A 19,982-nucleotide genomic window follows, 5' to 3' on the forward strand; every position below is an offset into this window, starting at 1 on the left:
ACTATATTTTAAAAATAATGCTATAACAAATACAAATGATAATTTAGTTTTACCTTCTAATTCTCAAATAGAGGAAGAAGAAGATAATATTAGTACAAATTCGACAACACCAATAGGTATGAAAACAGTTCAAATACCTATTTTCCCTACTGAACCTAGTAGAAATTCTAGAAATACTAGAATGGAATAAATACAATCTACTACTATTATTCAACAAATGAAAATAGGAAAAATGATATTATTACATTTTCAAATTTCCAACCTAGGAAATATTATACATATATAGAAATTACACTTCAATTTAGAGACTATAAAACATATTCTTTGCATGCTTTATTAGAGTTAGCATTATTTGCCAAAATCCTGATTTACAATCGAATTTACTAAAGTATTTTGCATGTTTAGCTTGATTAATCAAAACATCTTTTCGTGGAATAAAATATCCATCAAAAATAGTGTTTTGGTTTAGTCTTTTATAATTAATTAACATCCTAGCTTTTTCTCTTTTTATTTCAGCATGGTTTATTACCATAAAGGCTGGACTTGAGTGTGGACTATTAGTTTTTTCTATCTTTGATTTGTATATCAAATTCATCTATATCTTGTTTAGTATAGATCATAGGTTTGATTCTAATTATTTTATTAGGATTCTTTAATTTTATTTCACAATATCTGGGACTATTTTCTCATAATTTTAATGGTTCTTCACTAAAATTATTTTCTAGAATTTTAAACAACCAATGATTTGTTTCTAGTTGTTTAATTTGTTCTTTTCTTATTGGTCTAAATCCTTTATCACATACAATTTTATGGTTTTCTATTAAAGGTATTTCTACGTAAGTTTTTTCTGTTGATAATATTACTAAATTTCTATCTATAGAAAACAGTAGATGATGATATATAAAATTATTTCCTAATAATATGTCTCCATGCATTTCAGTAAAACACAATATTTTAGGAATTACAAATCTTACATTATTTATGTAAATTGGTATATTTCTAGCTTTAAATTGAATTATGGTTTCTTTACCATCAATTCCTATAGCTCTAATTGGGTTTTTCATTAATTCCCATTTTTCTACAGGAATGGCATTTTCTCTACAACTACTTGTGGTAGCTCCAGTATCTAATAAAGCATGCAAAGAATATGTTTTATAGTCTCTAAATTGAAGTGTAATTTCTATATATGTATAATATTTCCTAGGTTGGAAATTTGAAAATGTAATAATATCATTTTTTCCTATTTTCATTTGTTGAATAATAGTAGTAGATTGTATTTCTTCCATTCTAGTATTTCTAGAATTTCTACTAGGTTCAGTAGGGAAAATAGGTATTTGAACTGTTTTCATACCTATTGGTGTTGTCGAATTTGTACTAATATTATCTTCTTCTTCCTCTATTTGAGAATTAGAAGGTAAAACTAAATTATCATTTATATTTGTTATACCATTATTTTTAAAATATAGTCTATCTCCAGATGACATATATTCTATAGTACTTACAGGTTTTGAAGGTGCACCTAATGGTCATTATCAATGGAGAGTAATGCCATTTGGGTTATGTAATGCACCTCAAATCTTCCAAAGATGGATGGATTCTATATTTAATAAATATAAAAATTTTGTGTAGTCTATATAGGCGATATATTAATATTTTCAGAAACACTGGAAAAACATAAAAAACATTTAAATATTATCTCTCAAAATTCATAAAACATGGAATTATTTTAAGCCCTAAGAAAATAGAATTAGAAAAAACAGAAATAGAATTTTTAGGTTTAAATCTATTTGCTGATGGTCTTAAACTACAAGATCATATTATAGTAAAAATAAAAGAATTTCCAGAAGAAATTAAAAACCAAAAACAACTTCAACAATTTTTAGGAATAGTTAATTATGGAAGAAACTTCTTTCCTAACTTATCTCAAAAAATAGGTGATTTATATGAAAAACTAAAAAAGGATAAAACTTTTAGCTAGTCTAAAGAAGACTCAGAAATTATTAAAAATATAAAATCAGAAATAAATTATACCCCAAAAGTCTATTTACCAAAACAAGGTGATAGATTAATTTTAGAAATCGATGCATCAGAAAAATATTGGGGATTATTTTAAAAGCTAAAACAACAAAAAACGAAGAACTAATATGTGGATATAGTTCTGGAAAATTTAAATCAAATGAAGTTAATTATGCTATATATGAAAAAGAATTATTAGCTATTAAAAAGGCAATAAAAACCTTTCTCATATATTTAGCATCTGAAAATTTTATTATAAAAGCGCCAACCAGCAAATCAAACAATTCGACTAATAATAGTCTAGAAAGTGTACCAAGAAGAATTAGATGGTACAATGATTTATGTAGTTTCAATTTTGAAGTTTTATATGTCAAAGGTACTAATAATATTATTGCTGATTATCTTAGCAGGCCTTATGGAAAGAGGTAAAAAACCTCTAGAACAAGTCGGGGAATGGACTACTGTCCATAAAAAGCCCAACAAAGGAAAGCAGATAAATCCTAATCAAGGATTTACTCCCAATCAAGGATTGGCCCCCAATCAGGGATTTACTCCTATATTAACAGGATTCTATCCTAATCAAGGATATTATGTTCCTTATCCAATGGTAAGACAATCAACTGGATCTCCTTCATCATATGCATCAAGAATGGTAAACGAATACCCTTCAAAAAGAATAATTCAATCTCCTTGGTCTCAAGATCAAATTCAGCATATCAAGCCAGTTATTCTGAAGTTATAAAAGGAGCAGAAAATTTGTTGAAACAACAACAAATTCCAGAAATAAAAGATTTTTATATTCCAGGATTACCAAGTGAAATTTATAAATATATTAATGAAATATGGAAAACCCATATTTTAGAACAAAGAGCAAATTTTAGACGAGCTCTTACAAAGTTTTCACAATTTCTAGTTGAAAAAACAACCAAAGAAAATGAAGCACTCTTAAAGATTATTGTAAATATATCTTGATCTAATCTGAATAATAATAACTATATTCTTTGTACCAAGAATATTTGTTTTACGAGATTGGCAAGAACTCGAAATAGAATATACAAATATCAATGAGATAAATAATCTTATTGATATATTTCAATACTTTATTCATAAAGGAACAAATAGTCTCATTATGAATAAAATGTTTAGAATATGTTTATATAATAAAGCTAGGAAAATATTACCAGAGAAATTTTTGAAAAATCAATAAAATTATCTACAACCAAAGCAGACTCAATATAAAAAGTCTTTTTCGAATACTTTTACAATCATATGTTTATCTAAATGATATAGGGGAAGAAATTCCTACTATAAAATTCAGATTAGATTATGAACCATTTGATATAAACAGTATTGAATGGGGTTTCGTTAGAGAAATTGTAGTACAAAACTTTTCTTTTCACTTATTAAAAGATTTTCCTGCTATTGTAAAAGCTATATTGTCACTTTTAGTATATCAAGATAATTTTTATTACTATTTTTATATCCAAATAAGTAGTCTTATTGGAATTGCTGAAAAAGAGCGATTCTATCAACCATATCAAATATGGATTATTCAACGAATGTTTGATAGTCCTTATTTATCAGCAGCCAAAGAAGATAAAAAAACACTTGACCAAAACCATTGACAAGTGTTACAATAATCCAAAATATTTTCAAATCCAAGCCGGAATTGATTTAATGTCTATATAGTTACTATAATATGATCTTGTAGTTTAAGACCATCAGCAGATAGATTTAAACCTAAAAATTCTATTTCTGTTTTTTCTAATTCTATTTTCTTAGGGCTTAAAATAATTCCATGTTTTATGAATTCTTGAGAGATAATATTTAAATGTTTTCTATATTTTTCCAGTGTTTCTGAAAATATTAATATATCCTCTATATAAACTACACAAAATTTTTTATATTTATTAAATATAGAATCCATCCATCTTTGGAAGATTTGAGGTGCATTACATAACCCAAATGGCATTACTCTCCATTGATAATGACCATTAGGTGCACTAAAGGCTGTTAATGGTTTAGATTCATCAGTTAGCATTATTTGCCAAAATCCTGATTTACAATCGAATTTACTGAAGTATTTTTCATTTTTAGCTTGATTAATCAAAACATCTTTTCGTGGAATAAAATATCCATCAAAAATAGTGTTTTGGTTTAGTCTTTTATAATTAATTACCATCCTCGCTTTTCCTCTTTTTATTTCAGCATGGTTTCTTACCATAAAGGCTGGACTTGAATGTGGACTATTAGTTTTTTCTATTAATCCTTTTTCCAATAATTCTTTGATTGGTATATCAAATTCATCTATATCTTGTTTAGTATAGATCATAGGTTTGATTCTAATTATTTTATTAGGATTCTTTAATTTTATTTCACAATATCTTGGACTATTTTCCCATAATTTTAATGGTTCTTCACTAAAATTATTTTCTAGAATTTTAAACAATTTGTTAGAAAAAACTTCTAAAAATCTAAAAACAGATATGTAAATGTTTTATTTGTGATGAAGAAGGCCATATAGCACCAAACTGTCCTAATAAAGGAAAAAGTGCTAAAAAGATGATTAAAAGTCTTGAAGAACAAGATTTAGAAATTTGTTATGAAGAGGAAATAAATCACTTATTTCAGAATTTTTTGTGTGAATTCTTAAATCTTCTATTAGAGGGTCTGTAATATTCTAAAAATAGATATTTTTCTATTATTTACTCCCATGTATACTTATGTGTTTGATTAGGATTCTATCCTAATCAAGGATATTATGTTCCTTATCCAATGGTAAGACAACCAACTGGATCTCCTTCATCATATGCATCAAGAATGGTAAACGAATACCCTTCAAAAAGAATAATTCAATCTCCTTGGTCTCAAGATCCGAATTCAGCATATCAAGCTAGTTATTCTGAAGTTATAAAAGGAGCAGAAAATTTGTTGAAACAACACCAAATTCCAGAAATAAAAGATTTTTATAATCCAGGATTACCAAGTGAAATTTATAAATATATTAATGAAATATGGAAAACCCATATTTTAGAACAAAGAGCAAATTTTAGATGAGCTCTTACAAAGTTTTCACAATTTCTAGTTGAAAAAACAACCAAAGAAAATGAAGCACATGAATTATTATTAAAAGTTGTTTTATACAGAGATTGGCAAGAACTCGAAATAGAATATACAAATATCAATGAGATAAATAATCTTATTGATATATTTCAATACTTTATTCATAAAGGAACAAATAGTCCCATTATGAATAAAATGTTTAGAATATGTTTATATAATAAAGCTAGGAAAATACTACCAGCAGAAATTTTTGAAAAAATCAATAAAATTATCTGCAACCAGCAGACTCAATATAAAAAAGTCTTTTCTGAATACTTTTTACAATCATATGTTTATATAAATGATATAGGGGAAGAAATTCCTACTATAAAATTCAGATTAGATCATGAACCATTTGATATAAACAGTATTGAATGGGGTTTCGTTAGAGAAATTGTAGTACAAAACTTTTCTTTTCACTTATTAAAAGATTTTCCTGCTATTATAAAAGCTATATTGTCACTTTTAGTATATCAAGATGATTTTTATTACTATTTTTATATCCAAATAAGTAGTCTTATTGGAATTGCTGAAAAAGAGCGATTCTATCAACCATATCAAATATGGATTATTCAACGAATGTTTGATAGTCCTTATTTATCGTGATAAAGAAGATAAAAACACTTGACCAAAACCATTGACAAGTGTTACAATAATCCAAAATATTTTCAAATCCAAGCCGGAATTGATTTAATGTCAACAGCTCGACATGTACTTCAAGATCAAACATACAAACTATCTACCGATGGAAGAAGAATAGTAGCTGATAAAAACAGCATGATTCAAAAATCAAGAGATGAAGAATCCATACAACTGCTAAAGAAAATAGCAGATATGGAAATAGACGATTTCCCTTCAGAAATAATTGAAGAAATCAAGCACACGTGGGAAACTTGGAATTCATATATTAAATTATATATTTAATAGAAAACATTTAAATATTATCTCTCAGGAATTCATAAAACATGGAATTATTTTAAGCCCTAAGAAAATAGAATTAGAAAAAACAGAAATAGAATTTTTAGGTTTAAATCTATCTACTGATGGTCTTAAACTACAAGATCATATTATAGTAAAAATAAAAGAATTTCCAAAAGAAATTAAACACCAAAAACAACTTCAACAATTTTTAGGAATAGTTAATTATGTGTTTAGAAGGGGTTCTAGTAGATAATGGTTCGGCATTGAATGTGTTACCTTTGTCCACACTAAACAAGTTACCTGTGGATAGCTCCCACATAAAAGGATGTTAGAACATAGTATGAGCATTTGATGGTACAGAGAGGAGAGTCATGGGGAGAATAGAAGTGCCCTTGTTAATTGGCCCAACCACGTATGAGGTAGATTTCTTAGTAATGAATATCAAGCCTTCTTACAATTGTTTGTTGGGAAGACCTTGGATACATTCTACAGGGGCAGTACCTTCATCATTACATCAAAAGCTGAAGTTGGTATCAGAAGGGCGGTTGGTAACGATAAATGCTGAAGAAGATATTATTGCGGTCGTAAGCAGTGATGCACCGTATGTAGAGACAGATGAGGAAGCCATTGAGTGTTCTTTTCGGTCTTTGGAGTTTGTGAATGCAACATTTATTACTGAGGGAAGTAGAATTCCAGAACCAAAAATGTCCGATGATGGGTTTAGAATTGATGGTAGGACATGGAGCTTTACCAGGAAAGGGACTTAGAAGATGTCTCCAAGGAAGGATTGAAGTTCCAATGCTGAAAGACAAACAGGATCGCTTTGGTTTGGGATTCAAGCCAGATTCAAGACAAAGGAAAAAAATTAGAAAGAAGGCAAGAAAGAAGAAGAACACAAGTGAGTGGTGGGGAAATCAAGTGGGAGCCCATGATAATTCCTCATATCTTCAAGTCTTTTGTATTAGGGGGCATTATTTATCCTGGACAAGGGGTACCAGAGAAAGAAAGCATAGGAGAAGCATTGGGAAATATGTACATCAATGCCATTTTTGAAGAGACAACTGAAGAGGGGATTTTATCAAATATTCGTCCATATGAGCCTGGGAGTGTTCTAAACAATTGGACTATAGAAGATCTTCCTGTAGTTTTTAGAGCTTACTCAGAGTAATGTTCAAAAAAAACTTGTTGTTTTAAGCCTAGAAACAATAAAGATTTCTTTGTGAAATAGGCTCATGTTCAAACATCATTATTTCAATGAAGTACTTTTTTTTTTTGCTATCATTTTGAGTAAATATTATTCTTTTCACAAGCATTTGTGTTATTCTTTCTATCTAAATAATCATCTTGATTCTTTCTTCAATCATTCTTTTATTCATAAACATATCATACAAAACAATAATTACCAAATTCATTCATTCTTTGTATATTTTTGTACCTACAATAGGTCCCTAGATATCAATGTCATGAGCGACGCTATTACTAACTCAGAATCACTATTTGAGCAAGACATGTGTTTAGAGGGATCTCAGGACTTTGAAGATGACAGAGATTATGATTTATCTCCGGACTTGTTAAGGATGGTAGAATAAGAGGAAAAGTAAATTCTGCCTCATAAAGAAACCGTAGACATGGTGACTTTGGAAGAGGGGAAAGTTGTAAAAATTAGAACATGCATAGCTGAAGAGACAAAGCGAGACCTTTTTGGGTTACTTTAGGAATTCAAAGATGTTTTTGCATGGTCATACCAGGATATTCCTGGTTTAAGTCATGATATTGCGGTATATTGCCTTCCCATAAGAGAAGATTGCAAGCCAGTACAGCAAAAACTTTGAAGAATGAGGCTAGATATTGTTTTAAAGATCAAGGAGGAAGTCAAAAAACAGTTTGATGCGGGGTTCTTTCAGGTCATCAAATACTCAGAATGGGTAGCCAATGTTGTGCATGTTCCCAAAAAAGATGGCAAGGTGCGAATGTGTGTGGATTACAAAGATCTAAATAAGGCTAGTCCAAAAGACAATTTTCCTTTGCCTCATATTGATACGCTAGTGGACAATACGACTGGATTCTCATTGTTCTCTTTCATGGATGACTTCTCAGGGTATAATCAGATCAAGATGCATCCTAAATACATGGGAAAGATTACTTTTATAACTTTGTGGGGCACATTCTGTTACAAGGTGATGCCATTTGGATTGAAGAATGCTGGAGCAACGTATCAGAGAGCTATGGTGACTTTATTCCATGATATGATGCACAAGTTAATCGAAGTGTATGTTGATGATATGATAGCCAAAACTCGAACAGAAAAGGAGCACATCCAGGTGTTGAGAAAGCTATTCATGAGACTAAGGAAGTTTCAGTTAAAGCTTAATCCAACAAAATGTACCTTTGGCGCTAGATCCAGAAAGCTATTGGGCTTTGTGGTCAATGAGAAAGGAATTGAGATTGATTCAGACAAAGTCCGAGCTATACAGGGGTTGTCTCCACCGCGCACTCAAAAAGAAGTTTGGGGTTTCCTTGGAAGACTAAATTACATTGCGCGGTTTATTTCTCAATTAATAGAGAAGTGTGACCCTATATTCCGTCTTCTTAAAAAGCATAACCCAAGAGAATGGGATGAGGAATGTCAAAAGGCTTTTGATAAAGTTAAAAAATATTTGTCAAGTCCTCCAGTGTTATCACCCCCAAGTTCAGACAAGCCATTGATATTGAATTTAACCATGTTTGGTAATTCAATGGGATGTGTGCTTGGTCAACATGACGAATCAGGAAGAAAGGAAAGGGCGATATATTACCTCAGTAAAAAATTCACTGAGTGTGAGTTGAGATATTCGCCAATTGAAAAATTGTGTTGCGCTTTGGTTTAGACATCACGAAGATTGAGGCAATATATGTTGTATCATACAACTTGGCTAATCTCAAAGTTGGATCCTTTAAAGTATATGATGGAGTCAAATGCCTTGAATGGAAGGATGGCTAGGTGGCAAATTTTTCTTTCTGAATTTGACATAATTTACATGAGTCAGAAGGCTGTGAAAGGAAGCGCAATAGCAGATTTTCTGGCCAGACGTGCTTTAGAATATTATGAACCCTTGAATTTTGACTTCCCCAATGAGGAGATAGTATATGTGGCAGCTGTTGAAGAGGATACTATAAAAGGTCACTTTTGGAAATTGAATTTTGATGGAGCCTCAAATGCTGTGGGTAATGGAGTTGGGGCAGTTCTAGTATCCCCAGGTGGAGATCATTATCCATTCACATGTAAACTGGATTTTGATTGTACGAATAATATGGCAGAATATGAAGCATGTATCATGGGGCTCAGGGAAGTTATAGAGCGCAAGATCAAGGCATTGGAAGTATATGGAGATTCTGCGCTAGTAGTTTAACAGCTTCGAGGTGAATGGGAGACAAGAGACGCTAAACTAATCAATTATAGAAGGCTGGTGTTGGGGTTAGTTGAAGAGTTTGATGATATTACTTTCAATTATCTTCCTCGTGATGAAAACCAGATGGCAGATCCTTTGGCTACTTTGGCTTCTTTGGCTTCCATGATCAAAGTAAGCAGACAAGAAGATGTGAAGCCCATTTAGATGACTATTTGTGAGGCCCCGTCCTATTGTTATAATATAGAGGAGGAAAAAAGAGATGATCATCCTTGGTATTAGGATATATTGCGATATGTGAGAAATCGTGAATATCCAGATCAAGCCACGGAGAATGACAAAAGAACGTTGAGAAGGCTCGCTTGTGATTATGTTTTAGATGGAGAGATCCTGTACAAAAGAAGGAAGGATCAGGTACTGTTGAGATGTGTGGATGCCGTGGAGTATAAGAAAATCATGGAAGAGGTGCACGAAGGTGTTTGTGGAACACATGCTAATGGGTTTACAATGGCCAGACAAATTATGAGGTTTGGATATTATTGGTCAACCATGGAAGTAGACTGCATCAATTATGCCAAGAAATATCACAAATGTCAAATTTATGGTGATAAGATTCACGTGCCTCCCTCGCCTTTGCATGTTATGACTTCCCCATGGCCAATTTCCATGTGGGGCATGGATGTCATAGGGCCAATTTCACCAAAGGATTCAAATGGGCATCGTTTCATTTTTGTGGTTATTGATTTTTTACCAAGTGGGTGGAAGCTGCTTCGTACGCTAATGTAACTAAATCGGCAGTCAACAGATTCTTAAAGAATGAAATTATATGTCGGTATGGAATGCCTGAGAGGATCATATCTGATAATGCGCTAAATTTGAGCAATAGTACAATAGCAGAGGTCTGCAGTCAGTTTAAGATCAGACATCATAACTCATCACCATCTCGCCCGAAGATGAATGAGGCAGTGGAAGCAGCCAATAAAAATATTAAGAATATTGTGGGGAAAATGACCGAAACTTACAAAGATTGGCATGAAAAGTTGCCATTTGCGCTCTATGCTTATCGAATATCTGTCAAAACTTCTACTGGGGCAACACCTTTTTCATTGGTATATGGAATGGAAGCAGTTCTACCCATTGAAGTGGAGATACCTTCTCTTCGAGTTTTGTCAAAATTGAAGTTAGATGAAGCAGAATGGATACAATCTCGATATGATCAGTTGAATCTGATTGAGGAAAAGAGGCTAAAGGCTATTCAGCATGGACAGATGTATCAAAAAAGAATGATGCGGGCTTATGACAAAAAGGTTCGCCCAAGAGAGTTTCATGAGGAAGATTTGGTTTTGAAGAAGATTCTTTCCATACAAAAAGATTTCAGAGGAAAATGAATGCCAAATTGGAAGGGGCCTTATGTGGTAAAGAAGGCTTTTTCCGGTAGTGCATTAATCCTGGCCAAAATGGATGGAAGAAATTTGTCTAATCCGGTAAACTCAGATTAGGTCAAAAAGTACTACACTTAACAAGGGAAGGAAGCCAAGGTGAAAACCCGCAAAGGGCGCTTCGAGGCTTTAAAAAAAACAAAAAAAAGGGGGCCAAAGTGAAAACCCGCAAAGGGCGCTTTAGGACCAAATAAAAAGGGCCAAGGTGAAAACCCGCAAAGGGCACTTTGAGACTCAATAATAATAAAAAAAAAAAGAAAAAGAGAAAAAGGAGAGGCCAAGGTGAAAACCCGCAAAGGGCGCCTTGTGACCAAAGGGGATTTGAGTTGAAAACCCGAAAAGGGTGGCTCAAATAAGGATCCAAAGTGAGAAGGCAGTGGTCTCGCTATACTTGAATTAACCATGAAGGGGGTATGTTGCATCTTGGGGCGTTAAAAAAGTGCTTCTGATATCTTAAACACATATCGAGTTTGAAATGGTCTTCAAGAGGTTAGTACAGTGAAGCTCAGGTTGCGATAACAAGGGTACCTAGTCTTCGTTTTCAGTAAATTGGTTATCTTTGAATTATCCCTTATTTTTCAAGATACACATTCCCAAATTAATGGCCATTGTTGTTCTTTTGATAATTTACTTTGAATTTAAGATTAATTCCATTCGTGTTCATTATTACGATTTGATTGCAAGTATGTTGCATTGACATAATGATGAATGAACTAGTAATGTTTTCACAATAAAAGTTTTGCATATTACTCTAGGAGTTTCTAGATAATGCAAGAATCTGAAGTGGAATAATTATTTAGAATGCGCTCAAGTTCAAGGATATATTTGGATAAATCACCTTGGTGAGATCTCTGTCCAAATGATGATGGAGCAAACAGGCAAGATATAGTATTGATGATACAATGTTATTCTCGAGAAAAGGGAAATGACGTTTTGTATTCATACAAAGATCAAAAATGCACATTTGGCTATAAAACCTGAGGAGTGAGGTAGCAAATTGACCAGAGGAAAATTCAACTATGAGTTGCAATATTTTTGTCCCAAAAGAATAGAGGAAGGGACGTTGGAATTATAGTGGGGCAAGCTGGCCGAGCAGGATATGATTGTTTCTTTGGAATACTCTATCAAGATGACGGTTGAGCAAATGCATCAGTAATAGTGTTAATAAGCAAACGAGTGGTGATACCCTAAATTGTTAAATGGAATTATTCTCATTTCTGCATATATTATTCATACCATATTTAGTTAGGAGCATTAGATTCATCTCAAGCTAGCATCCTAATTATTTGGCATAAACATACGAATACTAAAATAGAGTATACATGATTGAAGATCTTATCTCCCTGAAGTTGCAGTGGAGCAGATCGAAAATGGTGAATCTTATCTTCATGTATCAGCAATGGAGCAGATTTTACTACCAGCCTCATCTCTCTGAGGTAGCAAGAGAGCAGGTTGAAGAATGAATCTTATCTTCCTGAGGTAGCAGGGAAGCAGACTGAAGATTGAAGATCTTATCTCCCTAAGCAGTAGCAAAGCAGATCGAAGAGGCGAAACTTATCTCCATGTATCGGTAATGGAGCAGATTGAAGCCCTAAACCTTATCTCTTTGAGGTAGCAAGAGAGCAGGTTGAAGAATGAGTCTTATCTTCTTGAGGTAGCAAGGAAGCAGACTAAGAATTGAATATTTTATCTCCCAGAGACTGCAGTGGAGTAGATCTTCGCAGACGGTGAATCTTATCTCTATTTATCGGCAATAGAGCAGATTTAACCACCAGCCTCATCTCTCTGAGATAGCAAGAGAGCAGGTTGAAGAATGAGTCTTATCTTCTTGAGATAGTAAGGAAGCAAACTGTGGATTGAGGATCTTAACTCCCTGAAGTTGCAGTGGAGCAGATCGAAAATAGTGAATCTTATCTCTATGCATCGGCAATGGAGCAGATTTAACCCACCAACCTCATCTTCCTAAAGGTGTTTGGAAAAGAGGAATGCCAAAAAGCCAAAATTCAGCAAGACCGGGCAAAATCGATCCTTTTGAAGTCTTTGCTCTATTCTCGTTACACGTCAATGAGAAAAGAGGGGCAGCTATAGTCAACCAATTTTTCCCGGGCCGTTTTAAAGTATTAAAATAAGCCAAACAAATAAGTCCAGGTAAATTGAACACACACAAATAAAGAATCCAAATTCAGAAGTCCAATGTCTGGTTACAAATATTTGGGCCAAAAATAACTTAAACCCAAGATCCTTTAATATAGACTTAACCCAATCCTTAGTTCGAACATCCCAAACCCGAGGCCCAATACACCCAAAAGGAAACACAACAGTCGAGAGCACCAAAAGCTTCTGGAATGCCAGAGAGTTGGGCTCCCATGAGAGGCTCCTCGCATGGCCTCCTTCGCGCGTCTCCTTGCTCTTCCGTACGGCCATCCCTGCGTTAGAATACACGATAAGAGGCCAGCTAACAAAATACAACAAATGACAACAATAAAAATGTATTTTTATTTTTTATTTATTTTACTCTGTAAATTTGGCTATAAAAGCCAATGATTGTACCTGCAAAAGGGATTACGAATATATTACGCACACCAGATATAAAAAATAGAGCATTTCACAAGCATTTTTTTAGAGGTGATTTTCTGTTTAATAGTTGCTTTTAAATTTTGGCTGAATGACTTCATTTTTATCTTTCATTATTATATTAAAAAATAATAGAAAGAAAGAGAGAAGAAATCTCACCTTATGGATCGGCCATTGATCTCTCTTTGCTTCGTCAGACTTGAACTGGAAAAAGAGGTCTTAAGGCCGAAAATTATCATCAAAAGGCCACATTTGTCGGTTATTGTTTTTAAGGGAAGATCAGCGTTGGTGTTAAAAGGGGAATCAAACGGCGCCATCCATCAACTGTAATGTTGAAAGCGGCGGCCGAATGTGAACAAACACTTAGGGTTTTTTTCCCCCCTCCTTTTCAATCTACTCTGTCGAAATAAGCTCTTAGAAGCTGTTTCTTTTGCTTTTAATTGGCACCGTGAGACGACGACGTTTAAGGCGTGGATTTGTAGCCTTGAAACGACGTCGTTTAAGCTTGCTCGACCCGATCCGATTCCTTTACCCCTGGGATCCGCGCATTTTCGTAGAGAGGGATAATTGCGCAATTGATCCTTCTTCTTTCGCGCTACTATTCAATTACAAGCTATTTGCTTATTTCTTTTTTAATTTGGCTTGGTAATTTGAGTGCATTTGCAATTGGATCCATGCTTCAGCTGAATGTTTTTGGAGATCTGGAATATTTCCAGCTTTAACCCATATACGTTTGCACGCATTGCATGGGGGGTCCTTATTTTAATAGTAGTAGTTTGTTTTATTTATAAATTATCCCTTTATTTTATAATTTTATTTCAATTGTTTTTTTATTATTTTTTTAAATTCGTTTCACATTCATTTTTCCTTTTAGGTTTTTTTTTATATTTGGAGCTCCTTTGATGATTGTGTTTTGTTTTAAAGTCAAGATCTTGTAAATTTATTTTACCATATCATTTTTACTTGTGTATAATATTTTATATGAATGTTTTTATGCATTATTATATATATATAATTATTCCATGTATATTATTAATCTTATATTATTTTATACACATAATTTCTTTTAAATTTATTCCTATATCTTATTATATATCTATGTTGTTTAAAGGAAAATCCTACATATTTTTTATTTTTTTCCTTAATTACTATTATCGTAACCCATATTAAATTATTTTACTATAGTCTACATTATTGATTTCATATTAATATTTCTTGTATGTATATATTTTTCTCTTTAAAATTATGCATGAGTATAATGCGTTTCTTTTAAGAACTATAATTTTAAGTCATACCATTTATTTATTGTATACACTCTCATATTTTATTATCCTTATATATGTATTATTTATATGTGCCATCAATTCAAACCAATTTGTTACATGTAAAATTATGTTATATATTATTTGTTTTAAAATTCCTTTATAATATAGTTTTATAAATATACACCACTAAATTTATGTATTTTTGTAAATATAATTTTTATCTTTTGTGTATATGATTACATTTTCTAAAATTTGTTACATGTATAATTTATATATTTACTTAATTTTTTTTCATACATTATTAATTTCATGCTATTTTTTTACAAATAATTATTTCCAAATTTATTTATATACATGTTCTATGAATTTATTATGTACATTATATTTTATCATGTGTTTTATTTTTATTTTATATTTTATCATTATTTAAGCTATCATGCATGTTGTCAATTTTTCAAATGGATTTGTGCTTAAAATATTATGCATATTATTCAATTCAAAGGCTTTATTTTACAATATTTATTTCAAATGATAATATAACCCTAGTTTTTATACAAATTTGTCAACTTATATTATGTGTCCATTAATTCATCATTATTTTGAAAATGTCCTATACTATATTGACTTCTAATTCCATTTTATTTTGTACATATTTTGTGGATCGTTTTATATGGTGTCATGTTAGTTATTGTTGTATGCTATTTTTGTATTGATTGTTCACCATCCATGATTAAGAATTTGGTTACATTTTACTTAGAATAGTTGTACATAATTGTTGGATTTATTAATTGTGACTTGTTGTATCATATTAGTTCATGTTCATTAATCCTTTCCTAGGCAAATGTTTCGATACAATGCATTAAGTATTCCATCTATTTTAAAACAACTAAACGTGTTTTGAGCGAATTTCCAATTTTCTTTATTATTCAAAAATTCTGAAATAAGGCAATATCCAATATTTGGGAAGTCGGGAAATCGTGCTCAATCGTGCTGGGTATGATTTTTTTGGTGAACTAAATATTTGGATAACCTTTTATAATTTTAGTGTACGAGTTTTCAAAAGTCAAAAATCAATCGTATTTTTAAAGGTATAAAGGATCGTATCCAATCGTGCTAGGTATGATGCTGCATATCTTTGAAACGAGAGAATTTTGGCCGCTAATTTGAACTATTCAAACATTTTAAAAAAGAATCATACTTTGAAAAATCTTTTTTTAAAAAAAACCTTCTAGTATAAGGATAGCATCAAGTCAATTTGGTACCAATTTTTGGGCGTAATGAGGGTGCTAACCCTTCCTCATGCGTAATCGACTCCCGAACCCATTTTTGATTTTCTGTAAACCAAAATTATTGTAACAAAACGATTTAGTAGGTGGCCCAATCACACCTAAATCAAAAGATTGGTGGCGACTCCACATTTTTGTTTTCAAAAGTCGATCCCTATTTTTTTCAAATAAAAAAGGGTTTCGACAGCTTGGCGACTCCGCTGGGGATTGAACAAAGAGAGTCAGGCCATAAATTTGATTGTTTACTATCCTTTTGTGAAAGAATTGAAAATTTATGTTGAAAATTATGATTCTTTTAATTGCATTTGTTGGTATGATTGTAGTGGTACGAGTTTGGTAGAATAATATGGCATTGCATTGCATGACCGCTGTGGTTATACCTATTAAGTTGGAGTAAGAAACTATGCTTTCGTGAGGTTTTCACCTCCGTATGGGCTAGTGGATTGCTTCCGGGATACATCCATACCTATGATTCCGTGAGATTTTCATCTCCGCATGGTCATAGGGAAATATGTTCCCATGAATCGAACTCGATTCATATGAGCCTATAATGGGTGAGGATTGAGGAATTTGCTGGTTCGGGTACCTTTACTCTAAGACCGAGCTACATATAGTGAACCTTAAGAGCTATCCTTAGGTAGAGCCGCGTCAAGCCTTAGTCATTGCCCATATGTGTGTTATGATTATCTTTGTTGTTATACTTCTATTTTATCACTTATATTTGATACTAACTTGTGTTTTGTTTTGATTGTGTTTTACATGACATTGCATACTAAAGGAGGTGTTGGTTCGTATTCGATTACTAAGTTAGAAAGTTTAACATGGAGAATGAATTTCTTAATAAAGTTGAGGATAATGCGGCTGTCCGCGTAAGGTCAAAGAGGTTACAATTAGAGAAAGGGGATAGCCTGGCAGAAGGATATACGTCAGAGTTGTAAAACTTTACTCGCATCATTGTAACACAGAATGAGCTGCAGGAGTTGAAAGACATATGGTCTCATTAGGATGAGGGCACTAAACAGTTGTTCTACCAGAGTTATGGTGATATACCGTACTTGCTCGATGTTAAGGTGGATAAGCGTTTGTTCCGAGGTATGGCTCAATTTTGGAATTCTGCTTATAATTGTTTCACTTTTGGGGAAGTAGATTTGGTTCATACCTTGGAAGAATATACTACTTTGTTGAGAAGTCCAAAAGCTCAAGTCAGAAAATTTATGCTAAGGTTTCTAATAGTCAAACTTTTGCAAAAAGGTTGGTGAATATTTCGAGGATGAGTGAATCTTGGGTCACTGCTCGAATTCAACAGAAGGGGGATAGTAAGTGTATTCCCTAGGAAAATTTGAGAGATTTGGTTTTGACGCATCCGGATGAAAAGAAAAGGGTTGATATCTTTGCCTTAGGCATCTATAGACTGGTGATTTTTCCTAAGGCTTTAAGGCATGTTGATGAGACAATCACTGATTTGTTTGATCGTCTCGAAAAAGGAGTCACACCTGTACCTGCAATACTAGCCGAGACGTTTAGATCTTTGAGCATGTGTCGAAGGACAGGGGAAGGTCGATTTATTGGATGTGTACAGTTGTTGATGATATGGTTTCACGGGCATTTTTGGAAAGTGAATAGGGTTTCATACCGGGTCTTCTCCGAAGGTTACTCCCCATTAAAAGAAGAGATGGCCATGTAAATAAGAGATGATAATTCAGAAGAGAAATGGATGGAAATTTTCCAAAATCTCAAGGAGGATGATATAGAGTGGAGAGCTTTCTAGATGGTTCCTGATGAAATCTTGTATTGATGTGGTAGCTATAATTGGGTGCCATTGTTAGAAATTTGGGGAGCTACTGGATATACTCCTTTACTTGCATTAAGGCAATATAAATCGAGGTGGTTCATACTTACGACGTACGGGCTGGCTCAGTGTGAATTCCCATATAAAGGAGATCACTATAGGAAGAAAGTTCGGGAGTTATCTGATGCTTGGAGGCAAACACACTAGATGAAGAGGCTGACTGTTGGTTCCATGGTAACACACGAATACAATAGATGGTTTAGGAAAAGGGTCAATGATAATATTCCTAGACCAAGTTTGGAAAGCGCCCGACCAATGGAGGAACAGTTACAAATTACCCTATCAGAGTTGGAAATTATAAAGCAAGATTTTGAGAAGAAGAGTTCTGAGTTTGGGAAGAAGAGTTCTAAGTTTGGGAAGAAGATCGAGTAGTTGGAAGAGGAAAAGATGCACTTAAAGTTAGATGTGGAGATTCAAAAGTTAGAGGCAGAAAAGCTACAAAAAAGGAAGAGTGAAGTTGAGGAAGATTTGGAAAGCTTGAAAGTAGATTATAAGAAGCTGCGCTTATCAATGAGGACTGTTGGTTTAGGAAAGACTTCAGAACAATGGCGCCAAGAGGTTCGAGAAGAAAGGGCTAAGGTAGATCAATGGGAAAAGAGGTTCCAAGAGGCTTAAGCTCGGAATGAAGCCTTGGAAAGAAGATTGTCGGAGAGCAAGAATGAAAAAGATGAATTAAGAGCCAGAGTAGCGGAACTTGAGAGATCTCTGTGTTTATACCGGAATCGCAATTCTGTGATAGGTTTAAAGCAAGCTTAGGTAAGATCAAGGAGATGAAATGGAAAATAGAAGAGTTAGAAATGGCATTACAAAGTTGTGAAATGAGGATTGAGTTTTTGGAGGCAAATGAGGAACAATGGAAGGGCCAGCTTCATCACTCCCAAGACCAGGTTAGAAGCAAAGATTACATCACGGGCGAGGCTGTAATGCAAATTCGAGAAGTAGCTGAGTATTTGCAATCTTTAACGGTACAAGCAGACGTATTAAGCATGAAGTACGAGTTAGAGTCAGATAGGGGACAAGAACTAGCTTCATTGCTTAGGAAAATTAAAGCCCTGAGTGTTAGGGAGAAGTCGTATTTGTAACTCAGTTTTATGTAAAGAATTTTATTTTCTAGTAAAGTTTTATAAAAGGAATTGAATAGGAATTGATGCCTTCTTTGCATTCATGCATTTGCATTACATTACATCATATGCATTAAAGCTCATAATAAGATTCTAATTAATTAAAAATTATTTCAGTCATCTGGAAACAAACAAAAATACACCAAATAAGTATCCTTATGGTACGAGGAAAAAGACTAAGTCAATGGACAAAAGACTGGAAAAGTTAGAACAAATGCAAAAGGATATAGAAGAGCAAATGCAGTCACAGATGCAAGAGCAGCTGGTTAAGATTCAGCAAGAGATGAAAGAACAGATGATGGAGTTCCAAAGAGAGATGATGAGTCAGTTGTCCCAATTGCTGATGAGCATAGTGGATAAGGGAAAAGGTCCTATGGATAATATGGGAGAAAATAATGAAGACCCTCAATATCCTCCCGGCTTCACTCCTATACATGTGCAGACACAACCTGAGATTAATTTGCAGAAGCCATCTGTTACGATCAGGCCTTAGTAGTTTCAGGCTGGGGTTTTAATACCAATGAATTTTCAAGCTGGTTCATTTTATAATCTTGATAACAACTCTAATAATCCAATTGTTCCTGATTTGGATGAGGTTGCGAAAGAGGAAAGGGCAAAGGCGGAGTCACAAAAGCAATTAGAAGAACGGTGTGAATGGCTGGAGGAAAAGGTCAGATCAATGAAGGGTATTGATAGACACCCGAGAATTGATGCAAAAGATCTAAGTTTGGTCCCGGACTTAGTACTGCCATACAAGTTCAGAATGCCAGAATTTGAGAAATACAATGGAACGAGCTGTCCTGAAGCTCATGTCACTATGTTTTGCAGAAGAATGACGGGATATGTTCATAACGATCAATTGTTGATTCATTGCTTCCAAGATAGTTTGGTAGGAGTGGCTGCTAAATGGTACAATCAATTGAGCCGAAATAGGATTAGTTCATAGAGAGATTTAGCACAGGCGTTTATGAAGCAATATAGCCATGTGACAGATATAACTTCTGATAGGATTACTCTACAGAA

At 33.3% G+C, this 19,982-nt stretch overlaps 1 protein-coding gene across 1 annotated transcript; it reads left to right on the forward strand.

Moving 5' to 3' along the window:
- Positions 1-18,225: 18,225 nt before the first annotated feature.
- Positions 18,226-18,920, forward strand: LOC108455061 (uncharacterized). Its single transcript, XM_017753675.1, has 2 exons — positions 18,226-18,437; positions 18,578-18,920. Exons 1-2 carry the CDS (start codon positions 18,226-18,228, stop codon positions 18,918-18,920), a joined length of 555 nt encoding a protein of 184 aa, XP_017609164.1.
- The last annotated feature ends 1,062 nt before the right edge of the window (positions 18,921-19,982 follow it).

Source organism: Gossypium arboreum, chromosome 9 (genome assembly GCF_025698485.1).
Source record: "Gossypium arboreum isolate Shixiya-1 chromosome 9, ASM2569848v2, whole genome shotgun sequence".
In the NCBI taxonomy this organism is placed as follows: Eukaryota; Viridiplantae; Streptophyta; class Magnoliopsida; order Malvales; family Malvaceae; genus Gossypium; species Gossypium arboreum.

What these genes read in the sequence shown, in the direction of transcription:
- LOC108455061 (XM_017753675.1), top strand. Translation starts at nt 18,226, where the DNA reads ATGCACTTAAAGTTAGATGTGGAGATTCAAAAGTTAGAGGCAGAAAAG. An exon ending in GTAGATCAATGGGAAAAGAG is followed by an intron (nt 18,438 to 18,577) that starts GTTCCAAGAGGC and finishes ATTCTGTGATAG; the next exon opens with GTTTAAAGCAAGCTTAGGTA.